This window comes from Dreissena polymorpha, chromosome 1 (assembly GCF_020536995.1).
Source record: "Dreissena polymorpha isolate Duluth1 chromosome 1, UMN_Dpol_1.0, whole genome shotgun sequence".
Taxonomy (NCBI): Eukaryota; Metazoa; Mollusca; class Bivalvia; order Myida; family Dreissenidae; genus Dreissena; species Dreissena polymorpha.
In genome coordinates this window covers 130516113-130532474 of record NC_068355.1, presented here as the reverse complement: position 1 = coordinate 130532474, position 16362 = coordinate 130516113, and the positions used below count along the sequence as shown (strand labels likewise).

The following is a 16362-nucleotide window of genomic DNA, read 5'->3' as shown; positions in this document are numbered from 1 at the left end:
AATGTGGGATGTGGTAATTTATTAGATGATGTTAAAAAACAAGAGTTCCGCGGTCGGAGATGACCGCATTGAAGCCGGATTTTTGATTTAAATGACAGGAAAGTACCTTTCGTGTTTTTGTCAATGCAATACTTAAATTACTGAAATATTGTTCAAAGGTCAAAATGAAATGTAAGTACTTTTCAAGGCATGAGCAAACCTTGTGTTATGTTTTGAATGCATGCATATACATGAACAACAATAACATTTAAGGTCACAAATATGAACTTGAATTGACAATTAGGAAAGTTTGATCTCAATTTTTTTATTAGCAAATTAGTAAGATATTGTTTGAAGTTTCCATCAATTTCATTATCAAATGTAAGAAAATAAACTTAGATGAAATAATACTATTTATTGTTTTGCTTTCACATACCTACACAGAAATCAAATGAATGACATTGAAATGAGCAGTGGTGATCTTCTAGTACTGGCCAACCTTTATGTCAAGTTTGAAGACTCTAGGTACAAGCATACCAAAGTTATAACATGGAATAAGAACTTTAACATTTTTACCTACCAAAGTTATAAGAACTTTAACATTTTTACATTCAAGGTCACAGTGACCTTGACCTTAGAATGAATGACCTTGAAATGACCAGTGGTCATCTAAGTGTGCTTGCAAACCTTCATGTCAAGTTTGAAGACTCTATGTCCAAGCATACCAAAGTTATAACAATTTTAACATTTTAACATTTAAGGTCACAGTGACCTTGACCTTCAAATGAATGACATTGAAATGACCAGTGGTCATCTTCTAGTACTGGCCAATCTTTATTTCAAGTTTGAAGACTCTAGGTACAAGCATACCAAAGTTATAACATGAAATAAGAACTTTAACATTTTTACATTCAAGGTCACAGTGACCTTGACCTTCAAATGAATGACTTTGAAATGTCCAGTGGTTACTTACTAGTTCTGGCCAACCTTCATGTCAAGTTTCAAGACTCTAGGTCCAAGCATACCAAAGTTATAACAACTTTAACATTTTTACATTCAAGGTCACAGTGACCTTGACCTTCAAATGAATGACCTTGAAATGTCCAGTGGTTACTTACTAGTTCTGGCCAACCTTCATGTCAAGTTTCAAGACTCTAGGTCCAAGCATACCAAAGTTATAAAAACTTTAACATTTTTATATTGAAGGTCACAGTGACCTTCACCTTCAAATGAATGACCTTGAAATGACCAGTGGTCATCTGTTAATCCTGGCCAACCTTCATGTCAAGTTTGAAGACTCTAGGTCCAAGCATACCAAAGTTATACCATGAAATAAGAACTTTAACATTTTTACATTCAAGGTCACAGTGACCTTGACCTTCAAATGAATGACCTTGAAATGACCAGTGGTTACTAACTAGTTATGGCCAACCTTCATGTCAAGTTTCAAGACTCTAGGTCCAAGCATACCAAAGTTATAAGAACTTTAACATTTTTTATATTGAAGGTCACAGTGACCTTGACCTTCAAATGAATGACCTTGAAATGACCAGTGGTCATCTGTTAATCCTGGCCAACCTTCATGTCAAGTTTGAAGACTCTAGGTCCAAGCATACCAAAGTTATACCATGAAATAAGAACTTTAACATTTTCGAGCACGCCGCCACCCCGCCCGCCCGCCCCCCGCCCGCCCGACAACATCAATCTATAAGCCGAGATTTTTTCGAAAAAAATCCGACTAAAAATATGATTTTTTTTTGGGGGGGGGGGGGGTAGGGGGGTGCAGGGGTGAGAGGGGGGTATAATGTGGGGTGTGTTCATTTATTAGATGATTTAAAAAAAATGGGGGGGGGGGGGTAGAGAGGGGGGTATAGTGTGGGGTGTGGTAATATATTAGATGATGTTTAAAAAAAAAAATTGGGGGGAGGGGGAGGTGGGGGGGGGGAGGGATTCTGGGTAGGGGCTTGGGGTATTGTTTGGGTGGAATCGATTGTGGTATTCAGGTTAGTGTTGTTCAATTATCTAAGTGTAAAAGGGGCCATAATTATGTCAAAATGCTTGATACAGTTGTCTGCACTTGTTTATAGGTTGGGGTCATGTTGGTAAACAAGTATGCAACATATAAAAGCAATATGTCAAAGGATATAGGAAATATTTGGGGTAATACGCTAACTTTAACGTAGATTTATCAATAATATGCATATTCTAAGTATAAAAGGGGCAATAATTATGACAAAATGCTTGATAGAGTTGTCTGCTCTTGTTTATAGGTTGGGGTGATGTTGGTAAACAAGTATGCAAAATATAAAAGCAATATGTCAAGGGACAATGAAAATAAATGGGGTAGTACGAAAACTTTAACATTTGCTGCATATTCTAAGTGGAAAAGGGGCCATAATTATGACAAAATGCTTGATAGAATTGTCTGCTCTTGTTTATAGGTTGAGGTCATGTTGGTAAACAAGTATGCAAAATATGTCAAGGGACAAAGGAAATATTTGGGGTAGTACGAAAACTTTAACATTTGCACGCTAACGCAGACGCCGACGTGAGTAGGATAGCTCCACTATATATATTTCATATATAATAGTCGAGCTAAAAACCGGAAGATGACGGTAAACTATCAGGATTGACTGGAACGAATTGTCCATAGGAAACTTGAAGCCATAAAGTGTCCGGATTAGATGATGTCGCAGTAGGAGGTACCCGAATAGGTCGCATAGCCGCAACACGTGGAGCAGAGTAAGTATCTGTAGTGGTGAGAACAACACCAGAAGACAAAGTCTGCGAAGTAGTACCAGTCACAGCAACATTTGATAATGTTAAACTGGAAACTGGATCTGGTACATAGGGTACAGCAACATTACAATCCGAGACAGGATAGAACTGTGTAGGATAAGTGTAGTCAGATCGACACTGTTTACGTGAAGCATGACAACGAGTTTTATCCCTACGATGCCGAGAAACAGATCAACTTCGATGGGAACGACGTCTCCAAGAATAACGTCTCCTAGAGTCTCGAGATGATCGGTACTGATCATATTGACGCCGTGAATGAGGGCTACTCCATAAAGTACGACATCTACCTCTATTTCAGTACTAGTTGACGACTCAGATGCCTTTGAAGAAGAAGAGGAGGAGGAATAGTCTGATGAAGATAATCAATGTCTCTTTCTCGATCTATGACTGGTGAACTGTGACTGTTGACCAGTAGTACTGACTGTTGACCGGTGACCGGTCCCTGGTGACTGGTGGTATTGATCGGTGACTGGTAGTATTGACCGTTGACCAGACTGGTCCCTGGTGACCGGTGGTATTGACCTGTGACCAGACCAGTCCCTGGTGATCGGTGTCATGGACCGGTGACCGGACCGGTCCCCAGTGTCAGGGACCGAACCGGTCCCTGGTATCAAGGACCAGACCGGTTCCCGGTACCACAGACAGATGACCGTGCCATGGACCGGTGACTGGACCGGTCCCCGGTGACATACCGGTCATACTATGACCAGTGTTGTCACCAGGCAATGATCGTATGGGGGCATCCAAATGGTCCGGCATTGGTTGTATTCCTTGACCAATGCCATCGGGCATAGACCGGCTGACAGTGGTCACCATATGGTCTGATGTTGATCGACTTTCTAACGAAGTTAGCATAGTACGACCTCCATCTTGCCCTATACCCATTGACTGAAACTGCAATTTCTCGTCCGAAGTCTGCAAAGTCACCAGGACTTTCTCATCTGATGAAGTTTCATCTGTCTGTTTTCTGCTTAGAAACGTTCTGCGACGGATTGCTCTCTGCCACGTCCCATCATCCCAAGCACTGCAAACAGAACATTTATGTTCAATGGTACAATTAGTACAAGACAAACAAGTCTTGTGGGAATCTCACGAAGCCTTAATGTGTCCACAAGAGCCTCTAATTTGTAAACTCATTCTTAGAAAGAAAGAAATCTACGTAAGAGAACAGTTAATTTGAACAAAATAATTGAAATAAACAGTAAAGCAAAGCAGAAATACTGTACAATATGGTCAATACTTGTTGACAAAAAAGGCCACGAAATGCACGTGCAAAATTCATGAGCAAATGCAAAAACCCGGCAAAGTGATGAATATCAATTAAATAATAACAAAATAATACGAAAAAAGATTTCTGAATGAAGCAGAAACGATAAATTATCTAATTCATCAATTTCAAACACATATACCACGCAGAATAAAATAAAAACAACCAAATTTCAGATCCGATGAAAAATGGCGAACTGCACGGCGTTCTCCAAGAAAAGTAAGATGAGTTACGGTTCTTGATTTCTGGTTAGGTTACATTGTACTATGTTTAACCTGATCTGTTTTCAGTTAGAGAGGTGGCCGAATTCCGGCACTTGAAGATTTCTGGAGAAGCTAATCCTCCTAGAAAGGTATAGCTAGGGATAGCAGGTATGTATTTATGGCATTAAAATAACAAGAGATGTGTTTGTCAGAAACACAATTCCCCCTACTGCGCCCCTTTGAAGCCATATATTTGACCTTTGACCTTGACCTTTCACCACTCAAAATGTGCAGCTACATGAGATACACATGCATGCCAAATATTAAGTTGCTATCTTTAACATTGCAAAACTTTAATCTTGTTATTGATAAACTTTAACCAAGGTTAAAGTTTTGAGACAGAATGACAGACAGGCCAAAAACTATATACCCCTGATCATTCAATCCGGGGGCTTAAAAACACAAATCTTAAATACTCACATAAACATATGACACAGACTTGTACTTGGAGAACGTCTCTGACACTTTTCCGAGGTACCTCATGTTGATACCCCTCGTGTGCATCGTCTCTGTGAGGGTGGCGCCATCTATCGGCGAAGACGAGTGGTCCAGACAGTCGTTCACCTAACGGGTACAATATAAACGGGATCATAAAACACATCTTTTTATTTTACAATAACCAATTACACAATTGATTTATCAATAATTAAATAAATTGACCATATTGTTAAAATTCCACTAATGAACAAGAATATTGCCAAGCAATATATGTCCCCTACCTTTTTTATATATTGCCATAGCAACCAGAATTTTTGATGTAGGAACAAAATGAAATGACTTGCATAATGTCCATATTGCCATCTATCCATATTTCACTTTTCATGAAGAAATATTAAGAACTTTTAAAGTTTTCGCAGGATCCAGAAAACCACCATGTTTTATCAGTATTTCTAGTCTATTTGTTGCCATAGCAACCAGAATTTTTGACGTAGGAACAAAATAAAATGACGTGCATAATTTCCATATTGCCATCATTCCATGTTTCAAGTTTCATGAAAAAATATTAAGAAGTTTCAAAGTTATTGCAGGATCCAGAAAAGTGCGACAGACTCACACACATACAGAAAGAAACAAAGAGCGAAAACCATTAGTTCACTCCGGTGAAACTGGTAGGGGACAATAATCAGCAATTTTTCCTTCTTTATTAAGAACCAATAAAAGGATTTCCCAAGCAAAAAAATCATAAAATTTTCAATTTCCGTCACAAAAATACCCAAAATGAAGGAAAGTTGAGTCAATTTCATTTCAAAAACAAATTATATTCATGCTTACATATAAAATTATAACTGACAGTGAATATGTCCTCAAAAAGGCAAGTTAAATAATAGTTTAATGGCAATGTGCAATTATGTACCAACAATTAAAAAGAATAGTTGCCATAGATTTCATAACACCTATTTTCCAAATTTCAGGGTAATTCAGACTAATTTTTCCCAATTTGCATCGGACAATTGGTTTTCACAATTGGGCAAAAAACTGATAACATCACATGGTTGCATAAGGTACTCATTATCAACCAACAGCATAAGAGAAACAAAAAAAGTGCAGCAATCAATAAGTTTGTGTGCATTTTTGCAGCTTGTCAAGTGCATCAACCATTTTTTCAAGGGCATTGGAAACTAAATTAATGTTATAACAATCATGCTAACAGTTAAGTGTTTAACACACAAAAGTGTGCAACTTACATTAAGCTATGGGATTTTACACTGAGCCTTCTTAACGGTTAAAGCCAATAAACACTAGACCTTGTCACAGTAACGACAAATACTCCCTGATTGTGCATGTTGTAATATGTAACAAGCTGTAGCAATGACACATTTTAAGTAAAATGCATTTTAACTTCTTGAAAGTGTGAGTAACAATTGCATAAAAATTGGTGGCAAATGTTTAAAGTTTGTGTGTTGGTATAAACTGTAACAGGTAAGTGAACACTTTACAGAAATTGCTTTTTGATAGCTCTGAGGACAAGATGCTACAGCTTTGTTGAACATTACAAGGTTGGGTTTGTACCAGTGTAGGAATCTGATGAAGCACGAGGAATTCAGCAGCATCTTTCACCACCTGCTCTTCTCTCCTCAGCATTGAGGACTGTGACAGTCAAACACAAACATAATTACTATTATATTTATACCAATAAATAATAAAATTGTTTTACATGAATGGTTATAACAGAAATGTTTGCTTTAGATAATATTTGTTGTAAATAAAAATGTAATCTGGCATGTATACAAGAATTTATGTCATTGGCATTTTTTAAAGAAGTAATTAAAAGCATCATATAAAAACAAATAATTAAAATGTAATACCTTATTTCACTACGGTATAAATTCTAATTAAAGAGATACAATTTAATGAATTTTCATAAGCAAATGTAGGTACAATACAAATTGTATAGCCTTTCACCTCACGTTATTTACCGGTTTTCAACATACACAATAGCTAATAAACAGGACTGCACTACCCGATACTGTAAGATTAACCCTTTACCAATTAGATACGTATTTTTAATTATTTGTAGTCCCATAGAAAGTTGAATTAAATTCAAAACCTTTGTTACTTTGTAGTCCCATAGAAAGTTGAATTTAATTCAAAACCTTTGTTTCTAAATTCAAGTTTTAAGGCTTCATCTCCAACCTTTAGATACCGATGAGTAGCAAACAGCATTCAACCTGAACGGACTGCGAGTTACTCGAAGGCTGTTCTGGTTTTATGCTGGTTGCAAAAGCTTTTTTCACTTTTCTTCTTGTTGGGGAAAGGGTTAAAAGGTTCAATCCCCATTCCGAGCACTCTTCTCACTCTGTACCATACCTGAGGGTCTGCGTGCTTCACGTGGGACTGGAATACATCAGGGTTAAAGGTCACGTTGAACTCTGTATCACTGAGAGATCCTACAGCGATTGCTGCCTTCTTCACGATGTCTCGACTGCTCTCTTCAACTGCAGCAGACGTATTATGCAAATGATGTTGCTTAAGCATGTAAACAATTGTATGGAAATTGACGTTAAGTATTCCCAGTGAATGTAGGTATGTTTAAATAACTTAATAAATACAAAATTAGTTTTTGAAAGCTGTATACATAGTTGTAAGTATGTGCAGTATCATCATTGATATGCAGTCTTTGATGAAACATACATAACCAGGTTAGGGGCTGCACCTTGAGCCTTGTTCTAGGATATCGTGGTTTAATGCAGGCGGAGTGTGCGCAGGCTGATATCTTGGTTTAATGCAGGCGGAGTGTGTGCAGGCTGATATCTTGGTTTAATGCAGACGGAGTGTGTGCAGGCTGATATCTTGGTTTAATGCAGGCGGAGTGTGTGTAGGCTGATATCTTGGTTTAATGCAGGCGGAGTGTGCGCAGGCTGATATCTTGGTTTAATGCAGGCGGGGTGTGCGCAGGCTGATAACTTGGTTTAATGCAGGCGGGGTGTGCGCAGGCTGATATCTTGGTTTAATGCAGGTGGGGTGTGCACAGGCTGATATCTTGGTTTAAAGCAGGCGGAGTGTGCGCAGGCTGATATCTTGGTTTAATGCAGGTGCAGTGTGCACAGGCTGATATCTTGGTTTAATGCAGGCGGGGTGTGCACAGGCTGATATCTTGGTTTAATGCAGGCGGGGTGTGCACAGGCTGATATCTTGGTTTAATGCAGGCACAGTGTGCGCAGGCTGATCAGGGAGGACACTTTCCAGTTTTATGGTATTGTTTGTGTGGAATAAGTCTCTTCTTAGTGAAAATCAAGTTTAGGAAACACAGTTGTCCCAGATAAGCCAGTGCTCACTGCACATGCTAAATTAGTAAGATAATTTTACGCAATGCTACAAGCCCAGTTTTCCCTGAACCCGGCTCATTTGAACAATACCACCATAGCATAAATAGACCAGCACAACTTACTGGTTTGGTTCTCATTTCCAGTGAGAGCCTCCACAATTTTCTTGGCCTCATCAGTCTCCAGGGAGTCTTTACCCACCGTGTCCTCACCTGCTACAACTTTCTTTACCTCAGATGATATGTCCTGAAAATAAACAGACATCTTCGTCATTGGCACTTAAATGCTAGTCTTTGGCATTGATTTAACCCTTAACTACTCAGACACGCACTTTGACATTTTTATAGTTCATACAAAAATGGGATTGAAATTAAGACCTTTATACTAGATTCAAGTTTTAATTGCTTCATTTCCAACCACAAGATACTGTCAGATGAGAAGCAAGCAGCACGAAGCCTACACAGACTGCCAGTTACTTGCATGTTGCTTTGGTTTTATGCAGGTTGCATGAAGCCATTTTTCTTCAGAGCCAGAAGGTTTGAAAGCGAGTCAATAGCATTTATTTGAATGTAAAGTGTTGAACTTTCAAAACAAAGCAACACATTTATTTTTTTATTTTGCATAAAAATGTACAAAATTGTAGACAAAAACTAATGACATGATAATTATACCAGACTGCAGACTGCATAGGCTTATCTGGGACGACACTTTCCGCACATGCATTAAATCTCCTTTTCACAGAGCACGGCTCATATAGATCTATTAAAACAAGCTAAGAATTTTTCCTGTGTACTCATGGGCCATACCTTCCAGTTTTTGGAATCCAGCTTGTCTTTCTCCTGGGCTGTTTTTTTGTTCATCTGAAGCTGTTGAAAGTGAAAGGCTGCAGTGCGGACAAACACAACATAGCGGTTCCTGTAATAAACAGACCGAATGAATATGTATTGTAAACAACATTTCACTACATTCACACATAAATTCAAATTTATGTGAAACAATTTAATATTCATTCCCTTAAAAAGTAATTATTTTTCTACAATTTCTTTTTCCATCTTTATCAACACAGAAATCCAATAATCTAACTTCATTACAGTAATGAAGTAAAAAAACCTACTCGACAAACGCCTCTACCAGTTCCTGTCTCAGACAACACAGCTTGTGTCTGTGTGGTTTGGGGTAACCATGGTTTCTCATGTCGGTGCTTAGCTCCTCTGCAGCCACTGCACAACAAAGAATACGAAATTAGTGTCCAGAGGCAGAATACAGCCTCGTTCTGGGACAATTGGGCTTAATGCATGTGCCTGAAGGGAAATCAAATCTATGTGGAAAGTGTCGTCTCTGATTAGCTTGTAAAGACAGCTTATCTGGGACGACCCTTTAAAAGAACATTCATTCAGCAAAGCTTTCCAATTAAGGAAAAACTTGTTTACTAACTTATCATAAAGCACACACATTCTTACACATCAGTGCAAGGAAAAAGGTCAAATACAACGTTTTTAGAAGCTTAACTAGGTCATCATGACTTCAATGTGAAGACCATGGCCCATGACAATCCAAATGGCATGCCTACCTGTGGAGAAATTGACATCAGGGGGTGTGGTCCTCAGGAGGTCAAGCACATAGTGTCGCTGGTCGTTGCCAACGATACCCTGCAATACAAGCATTATTTTACCATTATCTTATGTTTATTTAGATAGTCCTTTGCTCAAAGTTCTAGGGAACATCAAATGCTAACCAACAATTTCAGATTAAATTGTCTTGCATTCAATCAACAATACCCAAATACAATATTTTTTTTAGAATTTATCACCCATAATTACATAGATATGGGTTTTATAACTAAATTGTATGCTGTTTTTCTCATATAGTAACAAGTCTTTCATTGACTTTTGAAATATTTAAATAGAGGTAAAAGTCTGAACAGCTCTAAAAATCTACAAACCTTGCATTCAATTGATGAAAACAATTCTATTTCTTCATTCTTTTCATTAAGCACCCTGCAATGATAAATAAAGAAGTCTTACTAGCCATGTCTTGAAATACATAAAAGTGTTTACCTAAATTCAGGATTACCTTACTTCACATAATGTTACCTAAATTCAGTATTACCTTTCTTCACATAATGTTACCTAAATTCAGTATTACCTTTCTTCACATCATGTTATCCTAAATTCAGGATTATCTTACTTTACATTATGTTTTCCTTAATTCATGATTACCATACTTCACAACATGTTTTCCTTAATTCATGATTACCTTACTTCATAAAAAGTTTTCCTTAAGTCATGATTACCTTACTTCATAATGTGTTTTCCTTAATTTATGATAACCTTACTTAACAGCATGCTTTCCTTAATTCATTATTACATTACTTCACAACAGCACTGAAGTACAGGACATTTTTTTGTAAGGAACAACATATCAATTAATTTCTTCCATCGACAACATGTTCATGTTGTTTGTTTCATTACTACTAAGCAAATAAGTTTAGTGCTTTTCAGATTGATCATTGAAATTAATGAATATTTATATTGTAAAAGACAATTTAAAAGACAAAGAAGTATGTTTTTGTTGGAATTTAGTACTTAAAGACCATATAATATGAAACATACTTGTGTTGTCTGATTTTCAGATGACTAGCAGACTTTTGAAGCTGAAAAAGAAAAACACAATAAGAATGCAGCAGCTGTTTCAACACTTAAGAAATTGATTTCATAATACACGAGAATTGTTTTCTGAGGGCCAGTAACTCATTTCACCTGTGCAGAGATATAACATGTATGCATACAATTTCATTTATTAAATGAATATCAAATAACTTACCAATTCCTTATATTTTTCATTTGATACTACAGTTTTCCCGAAGTCTATAGATCCATAGACCACCGATTGCTCTTGCTCTCTCTCCAATATACCTAAAAATGTTGAACAAAAGAACATTTAACAATTTCATAACTTAACCTTAAAGTAAGTACACTTAAATACATGTACTTTGATAGTTTTCATAAGAAAAATGAACATTCAAACAAGTTTCTTAATAATTTTAAAGTTTTGGCTTCATACATACGTATAATTGAATAATTTGGATTCATTAGTTTATTTCAAATGCTAAGATTAATAAGTTTCATTCAACAAAGTGGACTCATTTAGTTAACCCTTTACCACTTAGGTATGCATTTTGACGTGTTTTTAGTCCCTTAGAAAGTTAAATGTAATTAAAGACTTTTCTTAATAGATTCAAGTTTTAAAGGCTTCATTTCAAACCCTTAGATACTGGTGAGCAGCAAACAGCATAAAACCTAAACAGTCTGGGAGTTACTTCCCAATTGGGAAAATTCACGTTGTGATGTCTTCAGATTGGGGAATTGGTGTACTTGATGTGTTGCTTAAAATACTTTAAAATTGATAACTAAGTGTTGTCAAGTTGTCAATATTATATTTAAGTTCAAGCCATAGAGCTGCGAATGGAAATTAACAAAATGTTGTTGTTATTTTTGGAAAGTGCTGTTTTTTGGCAGATGAAAAAAAGTGCTATTATAAAAAAGGAAAAAAATCGCTGATTTCACCAGTTTAGTTCTCCCATTGGGATTCAATGTTATGTTTAACATAAGAAATTCATAACATTTGTTCATTCATTGTGCTTAATAAGTTTAGTTCAGCTGTTGGAATTCAAATGATAAGTTCAACCATTTGTTATTCATAAGTTTAGTTTACATATGGGGTTTCATATATATTTTGTTCAAGTATAGTATTTCATTAGCTTACTTAAACCAGTGAAAATTCAAGATTTATTCAACCATTAGGATTCATAACTTTCGTCAGAATTCATAACTGAAGTTCAACCAATGGGATACACAACTTTAGTGCATCCAACCAGATAGATAAATATTATATAACTAATTTGATTCACAAGTTAAGTTCAACCAATCGGATAGATACATTTAGTTAAAAAAAATTGTGTCACACAGGGCTCAACATTAACCTAAAAACCAACTTTCCCTGCCAGGCAAGTACTTAGAAAATTTACTTGCCCAAACATGAAATATCACTTTAACTGTAAATCTCATATTTTTAATAAAGATCAAAATGATACACCACAAAACCTTTTTTACTTTTGCACATTTAACAAAATGATAACAGCAATAAAAGTCTAATTAAGCAGGCTGTCAAGTGACCTTTTTTTAAAAAGTAGGAAAAAATAGGAACTACTTTTGCCAAAAAAATAGGAAAAAAGTAGGAACTTTTCCCTCAAAAGTAGGAGTACATAATGCAAAATCTTTAGACACAGGTCCAGGAAACATAGCTTGAAACAGAGCAGGAGCGCCATCACATGTTCTGTATGGATACCCACTTGAAGCTACCTTAAGGGGCCAGATGATTTCAGCCTTTTGCACCTATTCCTTGTGTGATGGATGTACTTGCATACAGAAAGATTTATCCCCACCACCCTGAGAGCTGCTTGGATTTGGAGCACTTCCAAACAAACGCTTATGTGAATCATGCATGTATTTCATGTTTTTCTTGTGTTTTTATCCATCTGCATGACTTATCAGTTGATTAGCACCAGAATTACTACACAAGATGGACTTCATGCAGACAGTACAATATCCTGCAAACTCATTGCCGGTATCTCTCTTGCACCACGATCAAAGTGTTTCTCCACTGTTGTCCAACTTCTCCATCCATGAAGGGTTAAACTTTGTTTTCCCACTAGGCATTTTAGCACTTATAGTGTATCTATGATAATTAAGCTTCAAGCAAAGCTACCCTGATAAAGAAGTATAATTAGATGCTGTTCATTTTGGTGTATCATCAAATAAGTGGTTAGATGTCTTCTGTGTATGGATATAAAAATGGTAATATATTGTGCATGTTATATACTTAAGCAGAAAACCAAATTTATATAGTGATACACCAACTTGTTGTACAAGATTAATAATAGTATATAAAGCAGTGTCAATGCTCTGCTACAGCTAGATTTTGAAACCTTTAAATTGACAATAGGGTGCAATTATAATGACTTAAGTTACATTCAAAATGACTGGTCATTGCAGAGCAGATTGTGCAACTGGAGATAGGACCTTATAACCTGACATCTTTTATGACATCATTGATTGGTCAATGAAACAGTTGCACTACATTGTTTATTCCAGTTTCAAATAATGGTTTTTACATCATTGATGACGTTGCGGGATTGTAATAATGCCGTTTAATATTTTTAATACTACGCTGTAACACCTTGAAGTTACCTCACTAGCTATGGCATCATCAGAAAATGTATCAGGGCATTTAGGCCCTGTGCATTTATCTTTAATTACTAAACATGATGTACCTATGATATCAATAGAACATCATATCTGTTGTCATGTAATACGGAATTTATGACATTATATTTGTAAATGATAAAAACTCGGCAAAGCATCAGTTTTTATCTTTTTCAAATAACTTGTGTAATAAATTCCATATTACATAACCACTCATACAATACATGTATCTCAATATCTCTACATTCCAAACAGCAATATCATGTAAACATGCATAAGGTTTGGTCAAATTGTTGTCAATGGAAACAAAATAAAACTGGAATAAACAATGGATTCCCTCAGCTCTTGCATCACTGGGAACTGTGTAAGGTAGTAAAGTCTGCAGTGTACAAATGCTAAGGAAGTAAACAAGGCACTTTTTTTACTTAAAAAAAAACTTTTGTCAATAATTTCAAAAGTTACATAAGAAATAAATATCTATGCTTCCTTAAGAGGTGCTAGCAGACAGCAAGCATGGGTTGTCAGGTCTCATCTAGATGAATGCACCTTAATAGGGATACAGTCAAGCCATAGATTCATTCATCCTGCAAGTTTACTAAATAAACTCTTAAAAAAATAAAAACAAGGGCTGTTTGTTAAACATGCATGCCCCCCATATGGGCTCTCCGTTGTAGTGAGAGCAATTGTGTAAATATGTTTTTTGTCACTGTGACCTTGACCTTTGACCTAGTGACCTGAAAATCAATAGGGGTCATCTGCCAGTCATGATCAATGTACCTATGAAGTTTCATGATCCTAGACATAAGCATTCTTGAGTTATCATCCGGACACCATTTTATTATTTTGGGTCACCTTGACCTTGACCTTTGACCTAGTGACCTGAAAATCAATAGGGGTCATCTGCGAGTCATGATCATTCTACCTATCAAGTTTCATGATCCTAGGAATAAGCTTTCTTCAGTTATCATCCGGAAACCATTTTACTATTTTGGGTCATCGTGACCTTGACCTTTGACCTAGTGACCTGAAAATCAATAGGGGTCATCTGCGAGTCATGATCAATCTACCTATCAAGTTTCATGATCCTAGGCCTAAGCGTTCTTGAGTTATCATCGGGAAACCATTTTACTATTTCAGGTCACTGTGACCTTGACCTTTGACCTAGTGACCTCAAAATCAATAGGGGTCATCTGCGAGTCCTGATCAATCTATCTATCAAGTTTCATGATCCTAGGCCTAAGCGTTCTTGAGTTATCATCCGGAAACCATTTTACTATTTCGGGTCACTGTGACCTTGACCTTTGACCTAGTGACCTGAAAATCAATAGGGGTCATCTGCGAGTCATGATCAATCTACCTATCAAGTTTCATGATCCTAGGCCTAAGCGTTCTTGAGTTATCATCCGGAAACCATTTTACTATTTCGGGTCACGGTGACCTTGACCTTTGATCTAGTGACCTCTTGAGTTATCGTCTGACAACCACCTGGTGGACGGACGGACGGACCGACCGACATGAGCAATGCAATATACCCCCTCTTCTTTGAAGGGGGGCATAAAAATTCCATTGAAAATGAAAAAGTAGGAATAGTGGGAAGAATTGGTAAAAAATTAGGAAAAAGTAGGAACCTGATGAAAAGTAGGAAAAAGTATGACCGCTTGACAGCCTGATTAAAGTCAAAATTTAATGCTTTTTGTTCTTTCTTGCACTTGCCTGGGCGGACAACTAGATTATAAAATAACTTGCCCCGACCCAACTTTTACTTGCCAGGCGCAATAGGACAACTGTTAATGTTGATCCCTGTCACAAGTATTATTCAACCTATTAGATTCAAAATTTCAGGTAAACTGTTAGAACTCATAAGAATAGTTAAACACTTGCCATTCAAATTACTCACCTGGTATGATGGACTGTGCAGTGATTCTGTAGCCTTTGTAGTCCACAACAACTGTCCCAAGTGTGTACATCCCTTCTATGTCAGCATTGAAATAGGCACGCACACCTTGAAGGTCATTGCTCTGGCAAGAAAATGTAAAATTGAGCCTTGCTCATTGAAATCTGGGTTTAACCCTTTCAGAGCTGGAACCGAATTTTGAAGGCCTTTGCAAACAGTTTGGATCCAGATGAGACGCCACAGAATGTGGCGTCTCATCTGGATCCAAACTGTTTGCTATTCTGATAGTATTCTTTGAAAAAAAATAATATTTTTTTTTACTTATTTTACAAATTCAGCAGACAACATTTTAGCAGATGACAAATTTCACAGCATGCAAAGGTTTAATATATCTGTGTAACACTTTCTGCCTTTATTTTATGTTCACTAGTAAGGGAATTCATTTAAATAAAAAACAAATGTAAAAGTCATCCCTCATAAGCATGTGCAGACTGCACAGGCTAATCTGGGTTGACCTTTTTGCACACCTATTTTTCAAAGCACGGCTCATTTAGACATTTACAGCATGACTATGAGCTAACAACACTGCCCTTTCAACCACAACATTGTAAGACTTTTTATGAATGACCATCATCAAAATGAGCAGTTAACACTTTACCCAAGCAAGCATGAGACTTAAAGTAACCAAACCCATAGACAACTGGGAATCCTAATTTACCAGTGGCAGATGTACAGACTTGTTGTTATTTGAGACTCGTTCTTGAAAAACAGGGCTTAATGCATATGTGTAGTGTTGTCCTAGATTAGTGTGTGATGTTTGCACATGCTAGTTAGGAATAACACTTTCCACTATATAGAATGTTCATATAAAGGAAGACTCTTTTAAAACAAAAATCAAGTTAAGCGGAAATGTCATCCTTGATAAGTCTCCTGCATAGGCTAATCTGGGACGATACTTAAGGCACATTAATTAAGCCTCATTTTCCCAGAACAAGCAGTGTTGTTGTATTTTTCGTTCAAATTTTGGTCTGGTAGGGGGACCCATTCCCAATGGAAAAAAGTATACATTTTTCACAAATGGAACCTAAAAATAACCAATTGAAGTTTTCCCCCATTTTTTTTTAAATAAGTC

General features: G+C 36.7%; 1 protein-coding gene and 1 long non-coding RNA gene across 3 annotated transcripts in view; both read right to left on the bottom strand.

Annotated features, from left to right (window-relative positions):
* The window catches only part of LOC127849685 (clustered mitochondria protein homolog), a 53493-nt gene that overhangs the window by 19161 nt on the left and 17970 nt on the right, over window positions 1–16362 (bottom strand). For both annotated transcript variants that reach the window (XM_052382434.1, XM_052382440.1), the window contains exons 10-20: window positions 15234–15354; window positions 10896–10987; window positions 10685–10725; window positions 10015–10069; window positions 9643–9721; window positions 9187–9292; window positions 8879–8987; window positions 8198–8318; window positions 7117–7244; window positions 6319–6396; window positions 4729–4872 (exon numbers count right to left, since the gene is read on the bottom strand). In XM_052382434.1, the coding sequence (XP_052238394.1) occupies window positions 4729–4872; window positions 6319–6396; window positions 7117–7244; window positions 8198–8318; window positions 8879–8987; window positions 9187–9292; window positions 9643–9721; window positions 10015–10069; window positions 10685–10725; window positions 10896–10987; window positions 15234–15354 (1074 nt within the window). The remainder of the gene's footprint in view (window positions 1–4728; window positions 4873–6318; window positions 6397–7116; window positions 7245–8197; window positions 8319–8878; window positions 8988–9186; window positions 9293–9642; window positions 9722–10014; window positions 10070–10684; window positions 10726–10895; window positions 10988–15233; window positions 15355–16362) is intronic.
* Window positions 285–1636, bottom strand: LOC127849931 (uncharacterized). Its single transcript, XR_008034969.1, has 2 exons — window positions 1498–1636; window positions 285–1196 (listed from the first exon to the last, which is right to left on the bottom strand). It is a non-coding gene; the product is annotated as an uncharacterized LOC127849931 (long non-coding RNA).